The sequence below is a fragment of the Castor canadensis genome, chromosome 2 (genome assembly GCF_047511655.1).
Source record: "Castor canadensis chromosome 2, mCasCan1.hap1v2, whole genome shotgun sequence".
Classification (NCBI taxonomy): Eukaryota; Metazoa; Chordata; class Mammalia; order Rodentia; family Castoridae; genus Castor; species Castor canadensis.
Window position 1 is genome coordinate 157,485,606 of NC_133387.1, and position 22,176 is coordinate 157,507,781.

Genomic DNA, 22,176 nt, shown 5'->3' on the forward strand with positions numbered 1-22,176 from the left:
ATAATACTGAATGGAGTATATTTCTTTATATTGTTGCTATTTAGTTTTACTCAAAAGTGCTTCAATACCTCCCCACTGCTCATGCCCCACATAGTATGGGATGCACTACCTGCCTTGCCTACAGCCTCATCTCTCCCTTGCTAGCCCATTCATCCAGGGGCTTGCTGTCCCACACCGTCACCACTTTGTGCATTTTGGCCCTCCTACCTAAAAACTTTCCAAGTTTCTCAAACTCACACACTTCATGTTGGCAAGCAAACTCTCCCTAATTTCAGGGATTCTTCCCCCATAAGACATTTTCTGCCTCTTCCCCTTCAGCCCTCTTCTTATGCCCCATTCCCTCCTCTCAATACAGACCTCTACTAGTTAGCCCATTATCATTAATTTGCAATGGCCATGCATCACTCTTTCATTAAACTGTGAGTTACCTAAAATCACAGATGCAAGCTAGGGATGCAGTTCAGTGGCAGAACACCTGCCTAGCATGTTTGAGACCCTGGGTTCAATCTCCAACAAGACAAAAAAAAACAAAACAAAAAAAACCCTCCCTAAAGGCATGGATACTCCAAAGCTTATGTATCTTTTCAATCCAGCACCTAACAGTATCTGGCATATAGTGCTCAGTAAACAGCCAGTGGAATCAAAAGCCAAAGGGATTTACATTATGATTTTTTACTTTTATTTTCTTATTGTTTGGTGGTATTGGTGTTTGAACTCTGAGCCTACTGCTTGCCACCAGAATCACGCCCCAAAGCTAAGCTTGTGGCTTATTTTTTTAGAATTCAAAGATATACACTGACATTACAATATATACAAGTAAATATAATTTACAAATTAAACTTATTTTTCATAGGCCTTGTGTCAGGTACTTAACTTATGGTTTTGTGCCTCTCCCTCTTAACTTCTAGGTTAGGGATAAACCCTGCTTCAGTCATTCAGAGATAGAGAAATACAAGGCAGGGAGAATCAGATCAGGCTGGGGCCTAGCGTACCAAGAGAGAATCTACCTACTTTTGAGTTCTCAGACCACATAGTAAAGGATAAGAAACATTTCTGGAGACTAAAAGCATCAAACTCTATCACCATGCAAGAGGGAATAACTAATACAAGTTTCACTTAAATAACCATTCCTTTCCCCTAAACCCAATCTGAGATTTAAAATTCTATCTAACATAGACCTGAGATGACTTTAAGAGCAAACAAAATCATACATACAAAATTCTTCCCCAGAGTAGATTCAGAATTCTGGGGAAAGCAGTTTAGTTTTTGGGGGCACCCTTGGCCAAGTAAGGAGCTATATTACAAGGCATGGCTATGGAGGGAGGTGACTCTTAACTAAGTATACTTGATATTTTGTCCAGGAATGAGAAACCAAGTAGAGAAAAGAACTAGAACTACAGCAATAAAACAAATTTGTCATATTTTACACCTATTTTAAGGTAAGCATTCATAGAAAAAATTTAAAAAGTAGCCAAGTTTCCTGGATTATCCCTTTTCTACTAAGGGTCAATATTGTAAAATAAGGCCTTAGAGGAAAAGATGGGGAAAAGGCCTCTTACTCAAGGTAACCAGCATTTTGTTCAAGAAGGAAACCCACCATGGGCAAGTATATAATCATATAACTATAATTATGCAATGTAAAATATATAGTCTATAAAATGAGAAATAAAGTGACTTTTCACAGAAATACTGTCTGTCTTACTAGGTTGTTAGCTCTAAGAAAGAGAAACTGTATTTCTAATGTGTAGAATAATACTTGGTCTATAGCAAGTGATTAATAAAAACTAGGATGGATGAAATTTAAGACGTTTTCAAAAGACCTCCATACTCACTAGCTAAGGTTTCTCAATTTATGTATGAATTTACTAAACCACAAAGAATTACCAAATTCCCATAAGAAGTCATAAAACTAAAATTTCAAACCTGACTCCTGATCCATTGGTTGTAATGTTATACCAACTGGCCTGTCCCTGTATATCAATATGTGTAAGTTTCTTCACACAAAGTACACAAAATATTTAATTAACATAATAAACACCAAAACAACCACCAATTCATTAAATGCTGAATTGAACATTGAGACACCCCTTTGAACGTCAACTTGAATATTAGTAACAAAAATCAGGACTGAAAAATAGGCACAGTGTGTGCGGCAGGGGGTGGGGGGGCGGATGGTACTAGTAGGAGGGGAGAGGGTGAAGGAAGGAGATTAAGACGATGGTATATGTTTGATGGACTTGAAACACCCATATAGAACAGAACTAAATAATCTCTTGTAATTGCTTTAAGTGAGGTGAGGAGGGGGCTGAGGGGAAAAGATGATGGGGGCAATGTAAATAATGTACAATATAAGTCTAATTGGAATTGTCACTACAAATCCCCCCTGTATAATGAGTATTTCCTAATAAAAATTTTTATTTAAAAAAACAAACAAACAAAAAAGCTGGATTGACTTTTCCAAAAAATTATTAGCTACAAAATTTTAAAGTTGACATTTATAGTGCATACCAAAGAACGTCTCATCTGCATTAATATAGTCATAAAGCAATCAAAGCTGATCATTCCTTCCTGGCTTGACAGTAGCTTGCTTTTCTCCATGGTATTTACAACTGCCGAAGCCCCCAAAGCCATTTCTATCCATTCAAGAAGATATCGCAAAGAGCCTCGCTGAGCTGCTAAACCAAGCAGTAACTCAGAAGCCAATCTGCGACCTAAAGTGTCTGCTCCAGAATTGGGAATTGTTACTCCTTTAAGAAACGTTGTTACTTGTGATAAGCAGTCCAAGCCCATGGGAGGAATCTTGCTTTCATTTGCTAAAGACAATGGTGGCAAAGAGCTCACAACTTCAATTGCAGTATGAATAACATCATTGCAAAGACTGAGACCAGGTCCCGACACAGGCATCATCCAACTTTGTCTCAAAAGTGCAAATAATAAACTTAGACCAGTTCGAACACCCATTTCTATAAGTGCATCCGTGCTTGACCGGGGACGTTCACTAACAGAATGGACATCTGCTGAACCAGAACTGCTCTCCGGAGAATGTTGCTGCTGTTTCACTTTGCCTTTGTCATGGTATTTATTGGAAAGTGCATAAAATACACGCTGGAGTACAAGCAGACGTTTTCGAAGTGCCCCAGCAAATGGAGAATCTGAACATACCATTTTCGCCAGTGCTAGCTGGCTGCTAAGAAGGGCATCCAAATAATGGTCCTGCTCATCACTTGAGAGAGACTCACGTTCAAAGTCTGGCAACTGTGGTCCTTTGAGGCATAAAACTTGTTGGGGCAAAGGTACTACTTCCTTGTTGCTGACTAGTTTAGAATACAAAACTGCAACTCCTTCTCTTGTAGCAATAGATTCACTGTCCTCTGTAATCCAGGAGCTGTTCAGGTGTTCAAGCCATTTCAATTTCACTGGTGGAACCATAGTTGCCATGTTGACTTATTCTGCAGCCATTAGTTCTATAGAGAAAGAAAACAGTCAAAAATTCATATGGATGATTCATAAAATCGTTCTAAATTTCCACCTTACATTACAATTAATGATTTCAAACTGGTGAAATGCAAATGAAGCCTGGAAGTTAGCTCATATACAAATGTTACTTCTTTAGTTATGATAAATGTACCATGGTTATATGAGACATTAACACTAGGAGGTAATGGATGAAGGCATGTAACAACATTCTATACCATCTTTGCAACTTTTCTATAAATCTAAAATTCCAAAATTAAAAAGTTATTGTGAAAAATAGTGATTTCTTCAGATATATCTTCTACCTTCATGTTCTGATCTGTTAGTATAACAGTGAGTCCTACATACTGATGATTCCAAATATTTATCTCCAATCCAGACCTCTTTCCTGAACTCTTTTTTTTTCTTTTATTATTCGTATGTGCATACAAGGCTTGGGTCATTTCTCCCCCCTGCCCCCACCCCCTCCCTTACCACCCACTCCGCCCCCTCCCTCTCCCCCCCACCCCCTCAATACCAGCAGAAACTATTTTGCCCTTATTTCTAATTTTGTTGTAGAGAGAGTATAAGCAATAATAGGAAGGAACAAGGGTTTTTGCTGGTTGAGATAAGGATAGCTATACAGGGCATTGACTCACATTGATTTCCTGTGCGTGGATGTTACCTTCTAAGTTAGTTCTTTTTGATCTAACCTTTTCTTTTTTTTTTGAGGTAAGGTCTTGCTAGATAGCCCAGGCCAGCCTGGAACTCACTATGTAGTCCAGGCCCTCAAACTTGCAATACTCCTGTTTTAGCCTCCTGAATGCTGGGATTACAACTATGTACCATGATACCCAGCTCTCAACATAGATAAATCAAATAGGCATCTAAAATTCAACATATCCAAACCTGAACTCCTAATCCACAAGCACCATCACTGCCACCCAAACCTAACTGTTAGAGGAAAGAGCCTCTAATTTTTATACACAATGCTAAGCAGTTAATCAAAAATTACCAAGCCCACTTAGAGGTTAATATCATACCATAAATAAAGAAAACAAACAGGCAGATCTAAAAGTGGCCAATATACCAGAAGCAGCAGACAATCTTATGTTGCTTTTATTTTTGGCAGTACTGGGGTCTGAATTGAGGGCCTTGCACTTGCTAGGCATGTACTCTACCACTTAGGCCACAAGTCTACCCCTCAGAAAACTATTTTAACATTATAATTGGCATATCCCAAGAAAAGAGATGATGGCAAAAACAGATAGAAAATTTCACTGGAGAACTGTAAAACATAAAGAAAGAAAAGTCTGCTGGGCATGGTGGTACAAACCTGTAATTCCAGCACTAGGGAGGCTGAGGCAGGAGAACTGGAAATCAAGCCAAGCCTAACTACATAGTGAAAGCCCATTTCAGAAAACAGAACAAATAGTAAAATAATGTCAAATAGATTTTTCAGAACTGAAAAATACAATAACTGAAATGAATATGTATAAGAGATCATTTCTTTCTCTCTGCTAAAACACTCAAAGGCTTCCCCTCCTCTCAGATTTAAAAGGCTCAAACCTTAAGATGACCAATAAATCTATACAAAACCTAACCTATTCATTACCTCTCTAACTTTGTCTCCTGCTTCTCTTCTTTACCTGACTCCAGACACACTGGTCTCCTTGTCTATTGGACATACAGAATATTTGCTATTTTCTCAGGCTAGAAATCTCTTTCCAAGGATATCAGCATTGCTTACTCTCTTACTTCATTGTATCTGTGCTAAAATGTTACCTTCCTAAGTCAGATCTTTTCAGATGCCCTATTAATGCCACCAGGTATTCCTTTTCTCCTTTACCTGATTTAGTTTCTCTATAGCACAGATCACCATTGAAACTCTGTATTTTGTATTTACTTCCACTGTTTGACTCCAGAGCTAAAGGGTAGATTCCAAAAGAGTGGGGATGTTTTGTGTATTTTGCTTACTTCTGTATTCTAGCACATATTAAGAACTTGATAGGTATTTGTTAAAAACTAAGTGCTTAGGGAGAAAAGGTCTCCAAAATATATATTCCACAAAGGACTGACATCAAGATATAAAGAACTCAGTCGGGTACTGGTAGCTCACATCTGTAATCCTAGCTACTCAGGAGGCAGAGATTAGGAGGATTGTGGTTTGAAGCCAGCCGGGCAAATAGTTCGAGACCCTATCCTGAAAAATACCTTCACAAAAAAGGGCAGGTGGAATGGCTAAAGGTGTAGGCCCCCAGTTCATATCCCAGTATCGCAAAAAAAAAACAAAAACAAAAACAAAAAAAAAAACTTCAAGCTGGGCAGCAGTGGCTCACATCTGTAATCCTAGCTACTTAGGAAGCTAAGAACAAAAGGATCACAGTTTGATGCTAGACTGGGCAAACAGTTCATAAGACCCCATCTCCAAATGGACTAGAGGTGTGGCTCATGCAGTAGAGTACTTGCTTTGCAAGTGTGAAGCCCTGAGTTCAATCCCCAGTCCCACCAAAAAAAGATAAAAAGAATTCCAACAAATTCAGTAATAAAAAGACAATTTTCTTTTCTTTTTTTTTTGGTATGGGGGTTTGAATTCAGAACCTTGTACTTGCTAGGCAGGAGAAGAGGAGAGGACTAAGTCCTGTTTCTCAGGCAAGTCTTTAGAATGGTAGTCAAAGTTGGTAGTAGAAAATGATTCTTAATCTCTGAAAAGAATTTAATTTTCAGGAGACAGGCAGATCTTCAAGACAACACTTTCAATAGAGATTCCAGACTTGGAACTTAAAAGGAGTTTCCTATTTCACAATATGTCCTATTATAAAATATATATATAATACACCCTAAATATAAATCTGATGGCACTTGCCTTCCCAAATTTCTGGTCACTATGCTTAATTTATTATACTCATTAGGTATTTGGAAAGTATGTTCTTATGATGGGTAAAAATAACCACAATTCCCCCCACCCTCAACTCTATTTAGTATTTATTAAACACTAATATTGTGTAGAGAATATGAGTACTTTATACTTTGCTACAAGCCATACTGATTTTCGCTTTTAAATTCTGCCAATTTGATAGCTGTAAAAGGATATGCTGTTGTTCTAATTTATATTTTTCTGGTTACTAATCAATCTGAATATCTTATGTTCATTGGCCATTTGCATGCATTATTATCTATGAAATGCTTATTCATGTATTTTCTTATTGGTTATCTTGTCAATTTGTAAAGTTTTTAAATATTTTATCATAGTCTGTCCTCAACACTGCAAATATTTCTTCTAAATCTATCTTTTGTAGATAGATACATAGATTTATACATACTCCACTGCACAGTTAACCCCCAAAATTTCTTCCCCAACACTGAAGGAAAAAAGAAATAATTAAATTCTATACCAAACCACACTGGTAGCATAACTTAAAAATATAGAATGTCAAAACTGCAAATAATTGTGAATAAAGAGAGAAAAATCATCAAATCCCAGTGCACACACTCATCTCCATTCAGCCATAAGGCTTTGTGGCAAGAAAAGGCAGACTAAGAGAAACAGCAAAAAATGATGAGTATGGTGGTACAGCCTGTAATCCCAGCACTTGGGAGGCTAAGGCAGGAGGAGCTTGAGTTCAACATAGTGAGACCCTGTCTCAAAAATAAAAGAAAGAAAAAGAGGCCAGGTATGTGGTACACTTCTGTAATTGCAGCATTTGGGAGGCTGTGGCAGTAGGATTATAAATTCGAGGTAGCCTGGGCTACCTTGACCTGGGCTACCTGGTCATGATGACAGAAGATGGTACCACTAAATTAGAACTACTATAAAATATCCAATACTATAAAAACAAACAAGAAAAAAGTGAACTCACACAGAGCCACTGGAGAAAATCGGGAAATAAAAGTACACACCAAGAACTGAAGGAAATTCACTGATAACAAATCAAAAACAAGTACAAGTTAACAATTCAAACAAAATTAAACAGACTAAAACATACCATGATATAAAAACCCTGAATCAGAAATGCAAAGATCAAAAGAAGAAATGCACTAATTTCAAATTGTCCCATGCAAAGTACTTGGCTTCTTTGTAACGGCATTAATTTCTTCAGAAACCATGCCCTCCTTATCCCCACCTTTATATTGGCTTTTCTGGCAAAACTGCAAGTTTTTCAAGTCTTTCTGCTCCACTTTTTGCTCCTCATTGTCACCATAAACCTGACTAAAGGCAGACAGCAGTAACCATGCCCACAGCCTGAATACTGGACAGCCTTGAAATTTCCTCCACCAGATTAATTAGTCTATAACCTTTAAGCTCAGACTCCCACAAAGTCTCAAGGATCTTAGCTGAACAAAATGTAGACAAGTTCTTTGTCAGAATGTATTAAAATGGCCTCCAGTCCAATTCCTAATACAGTCCTTTTTTCCCATCTGAAACCTCATGAGCACCATCTTTACTGTCCCCATTTCTATTGGCATTCTAGTCTTCTGAGGTCCAATCAGAATCACCCAGCAAGCTCTGCTTAACAGCATTCAAGGCTTTCTCTAGCCTGTTTCTCCAAACTTTTACAAATACTTACCACAAGCCAGGTCCAAAGCCCTTTTAAAGTACATCAATCACACTCCTACTACCAATTTTCTATGCTAGTCAAACTTTTATAGCTATCAAAAAATATTTGAGAGATACAATTTAAGGGAGGAGGGATTTATTCTAGCTCACAGTTTCAGAAGTTTCATTCCATAATGTTGGGAAAGGTGAGGCAGAGCAGAACAGCTCACATCATGGTAGCTAGGAAAGAGGGGTGCAGCATATGCTGTGCTAGTGGGCTCTCTCCTTTATCTCCTTTTATCCCATGTGGGCCTCCAGTCTATGAGACAGTACTGCCTACATTCAGGGCAGGTCTTCCCCCCTTAGCTAATCCTCTCCGGAAATGTCCTCACAGACACATCCAAAGGTATGCTTTTACTAATCTTCTAGGTGCTTCTCAATCCAAACAAGTTGACAACCAAGATTAAGCATCACATAGAATAAATTACATAACCACAAAAGGTAACTGTCACACAGGAACAACAACAAAAAAACTAGAATAAAACTAGGAAACAAGTTACAGAATGACTACAGTAAGCCCCTACCTACCAATAATTACCATAAATGTAAATGGATTAAATTCTCCAACTAAAAGATATTGAGTGACTAACTAGAAATAAAGAGAAAAAAAAAAGATCCAAGTATATGCTGCTTACAAAAAACTCACTTCACCCCTAAGGACACACTGGGAGTAAAGGGATTTAATAAGATATTCCATGCAAACGGAATTCAACAGAAAGCAGAAGTAGACTTTAAATGAAAAAGCAGTAAAAATGGAAAAGGAAGGTCATTATATAATGAGAAAAGGGTCAATTCACTAAGAGAAAGTAACACTTCCAAATATATATGTACTGTAAATGAGGCCAGAGGTAGGGCAAGACGCTGTATTTGAACCTTCCTCCCTATGACTCCATGAATGAGAAGAGTTAGAATAACAAAGAAGAGACTACATTCCAAAAAGAAAAGCATCGGGAACCATAAAAGAGGTGACAGGACAGCTGAAAAGGCACACATACACACATACACACACACACACAAAGAAAGGCTACCAAGAAAGGAGGAAAACTTCACAGCTCCAAGCTCCAAACCCAGCTCCTCAGGGATGGGGAGGGAAGAAGTAGAAGCCACAACCATAAAGAAAATCAGACAAACCAAGTGACAGTGGAAACCAAGTGACAATAGTCTGGCAGATCTAATCACAGGAAAAGCCCATACTCTTGGAAAGTCTTAAATCCAATGCAGGGATTTGGTATGTCACTAATTCCTCCTGTGTGGAAGGTCAGCAAGAAAGCCATTTTGTTGCTCGCCAGTTTCAAACAGCTGTGACCACATGCCACCTTGAGAAGAGGCCTATGGTTTAACACAGCTACCTGAAAACAAGGAACTGAGGGAGCCACAGTGTCTGGGTGGGAGATGGCCAAAGAGGTAGTTGCATAGGACAGAGGACCTGAGATGACAGAGTAGCAGAGAAGCAGCCAGATGCTGGTGGCTCATGCCTGTAGTCCTAGTTACTCAGGAAGCAGAGATCAAGAGGATTACAGTTCAAAGCCAGCCTGGGCAAATAGTTTGTGACACCCTACCTCAAAAATATACAGTAGAGGGAGAAGGAGGAGGTGGTCCAAATAATGTATACACGTGTAAGTACATGTAAAAATTATAAAATAAAATTTAAAATAAAGAAAATAAATGTTTAAACTAGAAAATAAAATTAAATCACACACAAAAAAGAAAATACTCAGTACAAAAAAGGATTTAGCAGAATGGTTCAACTGGTAGAGCACCTGCCTAGCAAGCCCAAAGCCCTAAATTCAAACCCTAGTATCACCAAAACAAAACAAACAAACAAACAAAAAAATAGCAGGGAGATTCAGTAGTTAAGGGCAAGGTGTTTGGCAGCCCTACCCTCTCTAGTGAGGAGCAAGGTCAATCATCTGAGGATCTGCAGAAACAGAGCTACAATCCCATTGCTGGCAGACTGCTGGCACCCTCCAGGAACTGCATCCCAGCTGTGAATGATTGGCTGCTGGACAGAACTGAGTGCTCTGAAACCAATTCCCTTGGATCACTCCATTTCAACAGACTCCTGCCTCTCACAGGGTGGTAAACTGCTGTACATGGTCTGAAAATGCTAAGATTAGCAGGTAGAGTGCCAAATTTCTCCAGTTCTCCTCTCCAGTGCAGAATTCAGTGCTCTGTTTTCTTCCCCCACTCCCTGATGCATTCAGGAGATGCCCCTAGGCTTGGATGTTGCTACCCTTGAGGACACAAGCAGGAATGCCTGCACAGCAAATGGGAACCTGCCCAGCCCAAAGTCTCAAAGTTCCTTACAGCCAGCAGCAACTCCCAGTGCATAAAGAAAAGAAGCTTCTAAAGTGAATGCAGGCCTGAAACAGAAAACTGAGCCCTGAGTAGTCCTGCCTCAGGCTTCATATAGCACCAGCCTGAGCAGCAGGAACTACAAGAGACTCTAGTAGTTTCTTCATTGTTAGTGGTGCCAAGGATCATACCCAGAGCCCTGAATACATGGGCAAATGTTTGCCTGCTAAGCTATACCTCCAGTCCAGTGGTGAGAAATTGCACCTCAACCCTGTCACTACCCAGTCCCACTTGAACATTCAGAGTACTTCAACTAAAAGAATATAGGTGATTAAAACCTCCAACCAACAACTTGGCCTCAGATGCACAAACTGCAATACAGAAACACAAAAATATGAAAAATCAAGGCAACGTGAGTCCTTCAAAAATTAACTCCACAATAATGGACTCTAAGGATAGGGAAGTGGATAAAATTCCTAACAAAGATTTTTTAAAGAATAACTGTAAGAATGATCAACAAAATTAAAGAGGACATCAATAAACATCTGAGTGAATTCAAAGAGAATACAAACAGAAAAATGAAATAAGGAAGATAATGAAGGATATATGAAAGGAATTCAATAAAGATATAGGAATCCTGGAAAAAAATAAAATCAAAATTCTGAAAATGAAAAGCTCAATAACTCAAATAAAAAAAAAAAAACTCCACTGAAAGCCTTGCCAATAGACTAGATCAAGTACAATACAGACTATCAGAGCTTGAAGACAAGGTAGATGACAAAGAAAAAATAAGAGAGTACTAACAGAACATATAAGACCTCTAGAACACCATTAAAAGACCAAACCTATGAATGATAGGCATAGAAGAAAGATAAAAATTAAACATTCAATAAAATCATAGTAGAAAACTTCCCAATTCTTGAGAAACAGATGATCACCAAGATTCAGGAAGCTTTTAGAACACCAAACAGACATGACCAGAAAAGATCCTCTCCATATCATATTATAATTAAAATAATAAGTATATAGAAAAAGAAAATGATATTGAAATCTGCAAAAAAAAGAAGTGCCAAGTCATCTATCAAAGCAAACCCATCAGAATAACAGAAAATTTCTCAAGAGGTCCATGGGATGAGGCCCGGAAAGAAAATAACTGTCAACTTTGCCATATCCAGCAAAGCTATCCTTCATAACTGAGAAAAAAAATTTTTTAATTCCATGATAAAAACTAAAAGAATTCATGATCATTAAGCCAGCACTGCAAAAGATGTTTAAGGAATTCTGCACAAAAGAAAGATAAACACAACTATGAGAACACAGGAAAGAATAACTCTCACTAACAGAGGAGATAGGCAAATGAAAATTAGGAAATAAGCATGACAAAAAAATGACAAATGACAGGATTACAAAGCTTTCAATAATAACTCTCAATGTTACTGGACTCAATTAACAATCAAAAGAAACAGCCTAAGGATTGATTTAAAAAACAAAACTCAATTCTTTTTTGACTGTAAGAAATGCACCTCACTGGCAAAGACAAGCACAGAATCAAAATGAATGGATGGAAAAAGATATTCCAAGCAAATACAACTGGAGTGAATTTGATCAAAGTACATTATATGCACACATGGAAATATCACAATGAAACATTTTTGTACAATTAATGCATGCTAATGAAAAAAGATATTCTAAGCAAATGGAACCCTAAAGGAAACAAGAGTACCTACACTCATATCTGACAAAGCAGATGTCAAACTAAAATTAGAAGAAACAAAGAAGGGCACTTCATACTGATAAGGGAAACAATTCATCTAGAGGATACAAGAAATTATAAACATATACACACCAAAGTTCAGCATACCCAATTTCATAAAACAACCACTACTGGACAAATAGACCTCAAAACAGTAATAGTGGGTTGTTGGAGCCAGCAATGGGACCTTGCCTGTGTGAGTTGGTACCTGGCCTTATGAGAAAGCTCCAAGGAACTGGGGCAAAAGCCTCAGGACCAGACTGTGCCTATGTGTGTGTGAGTTGGTACCTGGCCTTGTGAGAAAGCTCCAAGGAACTGGGGCAAAAGTCTCAGACCAGACTATGCCTGTGTGAGTCGGCATCTGGCCTTGTGAGAAAGCTCCAAGGAACTGGGGCAAAAGTCTCAGACCAGATTGTGCCTGTGTGAGTTGGTATCTGGCCTTGTGAGAAAGCCAGACATCCAGAAAAACAATATTCAAGGTTCCCAGATGGCTTCCTGTCCTTCAGATGTAAATAAGAAAGTTATGTTGACCATGTGCTTCTCCTGCTTCTCTGTTCCCGTTTTCAAGGAGACATAACAAAGAGTTAATTTTAATTGTGCTTCCCTGTGCTAATGTAACCTTGACACATAATACTTGGCATGCTTTTTCTGACCAAATGCTCTCTGTGTAAAAGGAGTTTATAAAAAGCAATGTATACTTCATTAAAGTGGCTACTGAGCAGGACTCAGTAGTCCCCTCATCTCTTCTGGCTTCGGTCACCCAGGTTCTGCTGGTAAACGGCATTACAGTGGGTAACTCCAACGCCCCACTGTCATCAACTGATAGGTCACCCAGACCAAAATATCAACAAATAAACTTCAAAATTAAATGATATTATATATCAAATGGACTTAACAGACATCTATAGAATATTCTACCAAACAGCTGCAGAATACACATTCTTCTCAGCAGTACACAGAACTTTCTCCAAAATAGAGCACATTTTAGAACACAGAGCAAGTCTTTAAAAATACAAGATAACTGAAATCACTTACAATTAGATCACAATAGAACAAAATGAGAAATCAAAAGTAAGAGATACTACAGAAAACATACAAACACATGGCAACTGAATAATACACTTTTGAATAATCAGTGGGTCATCAAAGAAATATGGACAGAAATCAAAATATTCCTAGAAGGGAAGAAGGAAAGGAAGGGGAAAAAAGCATAATATAACAGAATATATGGGATACAACGAAAGCAGTTCTAAGGGAAGTTTATAGCTATGAGACTTAAAAAAAAGAAGATCTCAAAAAACATAGAATAACTAGTAGAGAGAAGGATCTGAAATCAATGAAATGGAAACTAAAAGAACAATACAAAGACTCAGTAAAACAAAGAGTTGCTTCTTTGAAAGAATAACACAAGACTAACAAACCCTTAGCCAAACTAACAAAAAGAAAGAGGGAGATGACCAAACTTAATAAAATTGGAGATGAAAAAAGGTGACATTACAACAAATACCACTGAAATCTAGAAGATCATTAAGGAATATTTTGAAAAGTATGCTCAGATAAATTAGATATATTTCTAGATATGTGTGACCACCAATACTGAATGAAGAAGATACAAATGACTTAAACATATCAATAGCAAACAATGAGATTTAAACAGCAAAAATAATTTTTTAAAAAATCCAGTGCCAGATGGATTCACTGTAGAATTCTACCAGACCTTTAAAGAAGAACTAACACTAATGCTCCTCAAACCATTCCACAAAATACAAAAGGAAGCAACAATTCCAAACTCATTCTATGAAGCCAGTGTTATACTGATACCAAAATCAGATTGAGGACACAACAAAAAAAGAAAGTTTTTTATTTTTCCTCAGTTATGAAGGATAGCTTTGACAGTTACTTCTTTTGGGCTTGAAGTACATCATCCCTTGACTTCTTGGTTTTTAGAAATGATCTCAACAGACACTTTCAAGTGAAGAAGTACAGATGGCCACCAAACATCTGAAAAAATATTAAACATCCTTAGCCACCAGGGAAATGCAAATCAAACCTGTGCTGAGATTCCACCTTACCACAATCAGAATGGCTGCTGGTGAGTATGTGACAGGGGCAGAGGGGGAACATCTTACTGTGGATAGGAATGTAAATTAGTTCATTCAGCCCCTATGGAACTCAGTATGAAAGTTCCTCAAAAAAATTAAAAATATGATGCAGCCATTCCACTTCTGGGTATATATCCAATAGCAGGGCTGGAGAGTGACTCAAGTGCTAAAGCACCTATCTAGAAAGCACAAGGTCATGAGTTCAAAACCCCATACACCTACCAGAATCAAAATCAGATTACTATAATGATACCTATATACTCATGCTTATTGAAGTACTATTCACAATAGCCAAATTATGGAATCAGCATAGGAACCTATTAATGGATGAATAAATGAAGAAAATGTGGTACATATACACAATGGAGCTTTACTCAACCATTTAGAAGAATGAAATTATGTCACCTGCTAGATAATGTATGGAACTGATGTTATAGAAATAAGCCAGTCCCCAAAAGCAAGTCTTTTGTTTTTTCTAATTGTGGAAGCTAGGGGAAAACAAAACAAATAAGAAACAACAAAGGTCATAAAAGTAAAACTGAGACTACTATGGAGGTAAGAAAGAGAAGAGAAAGAAGGGGAAATAAGAAAAAGAAAGTGGGGGGGGGGTGAATAAGATCAAAGTACATCATATGCGCAAGGCACCAATGGCTCACGCTGTAATCCTAGCTACCCGGGAGGCTGATACCAGGAGGATTAAGATTCAAGGTCAGCCTGAGCAAATAATTTAGGAGACCCCCATTTCCACAATAACCACAGTAAAATGGACTGAAGATGTAGCTAAGGCAGTAGACAGATCACCCAGATAAAAAAAATCAAGTAAATAGCAGAGTTAAAATGACCCTGGCCCAAATGGACCTAACAGATATCTACAGAACATTCCACCCAACAACTTTAGAACATACATTCTTCTCAACAGCACATGGAACATTCTCTAAGATATCATATAAGAAGCCACAAAACAAGCCTTGACAAATTTTCTTAAAAACTTAAATAATATGGATACTTTTCTAACCACAATGCAATAATATTATAAATCAGTAACAGCAAAAACTTTGAAAACTGGGAGGTCTAATTTTGGTTGTGACTTTAGCTAGATTGAAGGAGCCTTAGCAAATTGGTAAAGCATACTTCTGGGTGTGTTTGTGAGGATGTTTCTAGAAGACTGTCAGTGAACTCAATAAAGAAGAACCCACACTGCATGTGGGCATCACTATTCAATAAGCTGAGGCCCAGACAGCACAAAAAAGCAGAAGGGGGAAGCTAACCTCTACCTCAAGCTCAACACTTCTCAAGCAAGTGGGTTTTCCTGCTGCAGTCATCCGTGGACACAGAACTCTAGGTTCTTCAGATTTTGAATACAGACACTTGAACCAGCAGCTCCCCAAGGGGCTTTTGGGCCAACAGGGCTACATCACTGACCTCCCTAATTCTGTGGCTCCCATTTTCTTAGGCTAAGGAGCTACCAGCCTGCATATGGTCACTGTGGATTTCTGTCTCAGATCACAGAGCCAATGTAATCCACACACACACACACACACTCTCACACACACACTATTGATTATGTTTCTAGGGAGAATTCTAATACTGAAACTATACAAATACATGGAAATTAAACAACATACTCTTGAATAACCAATATATCAAGGAAGAAATCAACAAAGAAATTTAAAATTTTCTTGAACTATATTAAAAACAGCCCCAGGTATGGTGATGCACATCTGTAATCCCAGCACTCAGGAGGCTAATGCAGGAAGATCAAGGGTTTGCGGCTCACCTGGGCTACATAAATATATTTTAGGCCAGACTAGTGGACCCTTTCTCAAAAGCCCCCTAAAATAAATAAGTAAAAAGTAAAACAGCATTAACACACTTTACCAAATCTATGGGCTAGAGCAAAAGCAGAACTAATAATTAAATGGAACATCAAGAAAGCAGAAAAGTCTCAAATAATTAACCTATCACACTGAATCTCAAGGAATGAGAAAAACAAGAATAAATGAAACCCAAAATTAGTAGAAGGAAAGAAAAAAAGGACTGGGGGTATGGCTCAAGCAGTAGATGCCAAAAAAAGTAGAAAGAAGGGAGGAAGGGGGAGGAGGGGGGAGGAGGGAGAGAGGAGGCAAAGGAGAAAAGAGGAAGGAGGGAGGGAGGAAAGAGGAGAGAGAAGAAGAGAGGGAGGAGGGAGGGAGGGAGGAGAAAAAAAGGAGGGAGGGAGGGAGGAAAGAGGACAGAGAGGTGGGGGAGGAGGCAGGAAAGGAGGGGGAGGAGGAGGGAGGGAGGAGGAGAGAGGAAGGAGGAAGGGAAGAAAGAATAGGAGAGAGAGGAAGAGGGAGGAGGAGAGGGAGAAGAGGGAGGAAGGAGGGAGGAAAGAGGGGAGAGAGGAAGAGAGAGGACAGAGTGAGGAGGAAAGGAAGGAAAAGAGGGAAAAGGAGAGGGAGGAGAAGAGGGAAGAGGAGAAGGAGTAGGAGAGGGAGGAGGAGAGGGAGGAGGAGAGGGAGGAGGAGAGGGAGGAAGGGAGGAGGAGGAAGAGGAGGAGTAAAAGAGATCAGGACAGAAATAAATGAAATATAAAATATGAAAATAATACAAAAGATCAATAAAACAAAGGATTCTTGAAAAAAGATGGTTCTTGGAAAAGGTAAACAAAATAAACTAAGAAAGTGAAAATCAGAGCTGAACAGACAGTGATTACATTTGACACCACAGACATACACAGGCTCATTAGAGATTATTATGAACAAATTTAAGGACACACGCACATTACCAAGAGTAGTCATGAAGAATAGAAAACCCACAGGTGCTGGTGGTTTACTTCTGTAATCCTAGCTACTCTCAAGACAGAGATCGAGAGTATCACAGTTCCAGACTAACCTGGGCAAAAGTTCATGAGACCTCATCTCAACCAATAGTTGGGCACAGTAGCATATGCCTGTCATCTCAGCTACATGGTAGCCTGGGATCAGGAGAACCACAATTCCGGGCAGTCTAGGCAAAAGAAAGTTTGGGAGACCCCTATCAGCAGAAAAAGATGGGCATGGTGGTACACCTATCATCCCAGCTATTGTGGGAAGCAAAAAATAGGAGGATCACATTTCAGGCCAGCCAGGCAAAAAGTGAGACCCTATCTCCAAAATAACTAGAGCAAAAAGGGCTAGAGGGCTGGCTGCCGGTGACTCATGACTGTGGGAGGCAAAGATCAGGGGAATGGAGGCTCAAAGCCAGACCCAACAAATAATGAAGAGACCTTATATCAAAAATATCCAACGCACAAAAGAGCTGGCAGAATGGTTCAAGTGGTAGAATCCCTACCTAGCAAGCATGAGTCCAAGTTCAAACCCCACTACTAGGCAGCCAAGCCGTAGAGTGCTTGCCTAGAAAGCACAAAGCCCTGAGTTCAAACCCCAGTATAGCCAAAATAAAAAATGAATAGAAAACCTGAACAGAACAATAACAAAACTGAATCAACAATAAATAAAGTCTTTCATTGCCAGGTATGGCAGCACATGCCTGTAATCCCAGCACTCAGAAGGATCACAAGTTCAAGCCCAGCCTGGGCTACATAGTGAAATCCTGTCCCAGAAAAAAAAAAAAAAAAAGAAAAGAAAAACAAAGTCTCCCATCAAAGAAAAGCCCAGGATCAGATGGTTTCACAATCAAGATCTACTAAACATTTAAAGAGCTGTCTGGAGATGGAACTCAGTGGTAGACCTCATACTAAGAATGTTCAAGCATCAAAAAAAAAGAAAATAAATTTAAAGAAGAACTAATATGAATTCTGTTAAATTATTCCAAGACAATGAAGAAGAGGGGATTCTTTTGAATTCTTTTTCTGTGGCAAGCATTACCATAATACTGAAACAAGACAAGGACACAACAAAAACAAGAAAGCCATAGGCCAAGCACCTTAATGAAAAGAGATGCAAAACTTCTCAACAAAATACTAGCAAAATGGCCAGGTGCTGGTGGCTCACATCTGTAATCCTAGCTACTCAGGACACAAGCAATCAAGAAGATCATGGTTCAAAGCCTGGGCAAATAGTTCTTGAGACGCTATCTTGAAAAAACCCTTCACAAAAAAGGGCTGGTGGAGTGGCTCAAGGTGTAGGCTCTGTGTTGAAACCCCAGTATCAGGGGAAAAAAATAGTAAAATGAATACATCACATTAAAAGGATTATTCACCATGACCAAGTGGGATTCATCCCAGGGATACAATAAATGTGATACAGAGTCAGGCAGGGTGGCACATGTCTATAATCCCAGCTATTGGGGAGGTGAAGATAGGAGGACTGAAATATGAAGCCAGGCTTGGCAAAAAAAAAAAAAAATTTAGCGAGACTCTATCACACAGCACAAGCTGGTTATGATGGAATATGCCTATAATCCTAGTTATTCAAGAGGCAGAGATAGGAGGATCAAGGTCTGATGCTGGTCTGGGCAAAAGCATGAGACCATAACCAAAAAATAACTAAAGCAATAGGGCTGGGGGCATGGCTGAAGTACTCAAGTACTTGCCTAGCAAGCACAAGATCCTGAGTCAAACCCCAGTACTACCAAAAAAAATAAAAGTGATATAGCAGATCAACAGAAAAAGGACAAAACTATTACATTCATATCAATAGATGCAGAAAAGGTATTTGATAAAATTAAACACCCCTTCATGATAAAGAAAAAAAAATTCTAAGGCTGGTGGAATGGCTCAAGTGGTAGAGCACCTGCCTAGCAAGCATGAGGCCCCAGTAAACAAAAACAAACAAATTAAAAAACCCTCTAAACAAACTAGATACAAAAGAAACATATTTCAACATAATAAAGGTTATATGTGATAAGACAACAGCTCCCCAGCACCTAGAATATAATACTATCAATAAGCCAACAGTTAATAATACATGAGAAAAAGTTCAAAGCATTTTCTCTCAGATCTGGAAAAGACAAGCATGTATATTTTCACCCCTTTTATTCAACACTGTACTTCAAGTCCTAACCACAGCAACCAGGAAAGAAAAAGAAATAAAGGGCATGCAAAAAGGAAAATAAGTCAAACTGTCACTGTTTACAGATGACATAATCTTCTATATAGAAAACCCCAAAGACTCTACCAAAAAGCTATTAGAACTAATTAAACAAATTCAGCAAAATTGCAAGATACAAAATCAATGTACAAAAATCAGTAGATTGTTTTATACACAAGTAGAAAATTCTCTGAACTAGAAATCAAAAAAGCAATCCCACTGACAATAGCTATTTATTGCAAATACCTTGGAATGAATCTATTCAAAATGGTGAAAGTGCCAGGCATGATAGGGCACACCTGTACTCCTAGAACTTGGGGGGTAGAAACAGGAGAATCATGACCTGGAGGTCAGCCTAAGCTACATAGTGAACACCCTGTCTCCAAAAACCAAGGGGTGGGAATGTAGCTCAAGAGCTTGCCTTGCACACACAAGATCCTGAATTCCATAACCAGCACCAAAGAGGGGGTGGGGGAAGCAAATGAAAGATCCCTCAATGAAAATTAAAAAAACATTTATGAAAGAACTTGGAAAGATTACACACTAAAAAATGGATAGATATCTATGTTCATGGATTGGAAGAATAAATAGTTAAAATATACATATCCAAAGGAATCTATAGACCCAATGCAATCCTTATGTAAATAACAATAACATTCTTCACATAAGTAGAAAAAAAATGAACATAAAATTTGTATGGAACCACAAAAAGCCCTGTACAGCCAAAATCACCCTGGCGGGGGGGGGGAAGCAGATAGGCATTATACTACCTAACTTCAAAATATACTGTAGTAATCAAACCAGAATGAAACTGGCATATAGACAGACATATACATGAATGGAACAGAACAGACAGCCAGGGGAAGGTGGGGGACACACATCTATAGTGAACTAACTTTCAAAACAGGAACTAAGAACATGCATTGGAGAAAGGACAGTCATTTCAGCAAACGATGCTAGGAAAATCATCTATCCATACACAGAAGAATGGAACTAGACCCCCATCTCACCAGTTACAAAAATCAACTCAAAATGGATTAAAGACATGAGACCTGAAACTATAAAAGTACTGGAAGAAAACATAGGGAAAAACACTTCATTAGAATGGGCAAAGACTTTTAGGACAAGAGCCCAAAGCACAGGAAACAAAAACAAAAATAAAAATAGATGAATGGGACTACATCAAACTAAAAAGCTTCTGCTTAGTAAAGGGAACAATCAACACAGTGAAAAGCCAATCTACAGAATGGGAGAAAATATTTCCAAATATCTTATCTTATATTTCAAAAATTAAAAAAAAATAAAAATAGCCAACAGACTTAAGTAGACATTTTTAAAAAACAGACATAGAAAACGGACAATGAGTACATGAAAAAATGCTCAACATCACTCATCATCAGGGAAGTGCAAATCAAAACCACAATCAAATATTACCTCAAAGAATGGCTCTTCTCAAAAAAGTCAAAAAGATAATAAGCACTGGCAAGTCTATGAAGAAAATGAAAGGAACCCTTGCATTCTGTTGATAGGATATGGAAAATAATGTGAAACTTTCTTAAGAACTACAAATAGAACTGCCATATATATCTAGATATATATCTATATATAGATATATAGATATATATCTAGATATATAGATATATATATCCAAATGAAATGAAATCAGTATGTTGAAGAGACATCTGTGCTCCATGTTTTTTGCAGCACTAGTCACAATAACCAAGAAACGGAGGGTTGGAGGCATGGCTCCACCTATAGAGCTCCTGCCTTGCAAGCATGAAGCCCTGAGTTCAAACCCCAGTACCACCAAAAAAAATCTTTAAATGGAAACAACTTAAGTGTCGACCAAGTGACAAATGAATAAAGAAAATACAGTACATATGCACTATGAAATACTTTTTAGCCATAAAAAAAATTCTGTCATTCACGACAACATGGATAGAACTGAAAGTTGTATTTATTTATTTATTTATTTTGGCTTATTTGAAGTGAAATAAACCAGGCAGAGAAAGACAAGAACCACATGCTCTCACCCACAGGTGTAATACTAAAAAATTGACTCACAGAAATTGAGAGTGGAATGGTGATTAAAAGAGGCAGGGAAAGTAGGAGGGGAAGTGGAAAAACTGATCATTGGTTACTAAGTTACAACTAGATAGGAGTAAGAAGTTCTGGTATGCTATTATACAGTAGAATGACTATCAATAGCAATAATCTACTGTACATTTCAAAAAGCTACAAGAGTATAAATGTATTCACCATTAAGAAATGTTAAGTGTTTGAGAATACAGATATGTTTAACCTGATTTAAGCATTATATATAATTCATACATGTACTGAAATACCATGTGGTGCACCATAAATATATGTAGTTTTTATATTTTTATGTAACAGTTAAATAAATTAATAATTAATAATATTAATATATTAAATATATTTTTATGTAACAGTTAAATAAATTTAAATTTTAAAAATTAGCCTGACATCAGACATTTTAAAACTAACTGAATATCATGGCAAAAGCTTTTATAAAGCAAAATTCTACAGAAACAGAAACATTAATAATGGGAGGTTTTAATATGCAGCTCTCAGTGCAAGATGGAGCAAGTGATCAAAAATAAGGAAATAGAAACAAAATAATATAATCTTTTTCCCAGACTAATAAGATCTGTTGGCGGTTTCTCTCTTCTGTTCCATTTGTCCATTCTTAAAAGAATAGTGACTTGGTTACAGTAGCTTTATAAATATTATGATGACTAGTAAGGCAAGTTCCCAATATTTAAGATTACTTATTCAATTACATTCCACCCTATTTCACTCCTTCTATCACATAACTAAGGTTCTAATTTTATTTGCATTAAATTTATGTATGTTCAGAAGACTTATCATAGTCAATTTATCCCCCTAAGAATATAGTATTCCTATTTATTTGTTCTTATCTTAATTTTCTGTATTTTTCTGGTT

At 37.8% G+C, this 22,176-nt stretch overlaps 1 protein-coding gene across 14 annotated transcripts in view; it reads right to left on the reverse strand.

The window, feature by feature from the left end:
• The window catches only part of Herc1 (HECT and RLD domain containing E3 ubiquitin protein ligase family member 1), a 218,121-nt gene that overhangs the window by 149,511 nt on the left and 46,434 nt on the right, over window positions 1-22,176 (reverse strand). For all 14 annotated transcript variants that reach the window (XR_012445504.1, XM_074066147.1, XM_074066154.1 and 11 more), the window contains exon 2: window positions 2,509-3,464. Coding sequence is in view for 13 of the 14 variants with exons in the window: in XM_074066147.1 (XP_073922248.1) it covers window positions 2,509-3,438 (930 nt within the window). In the remaining variant the exon portion in view is untranslated. The remainder of the gene's footprint in view (window positions 1-2,508; window positions 3,465-22,176) is intronic.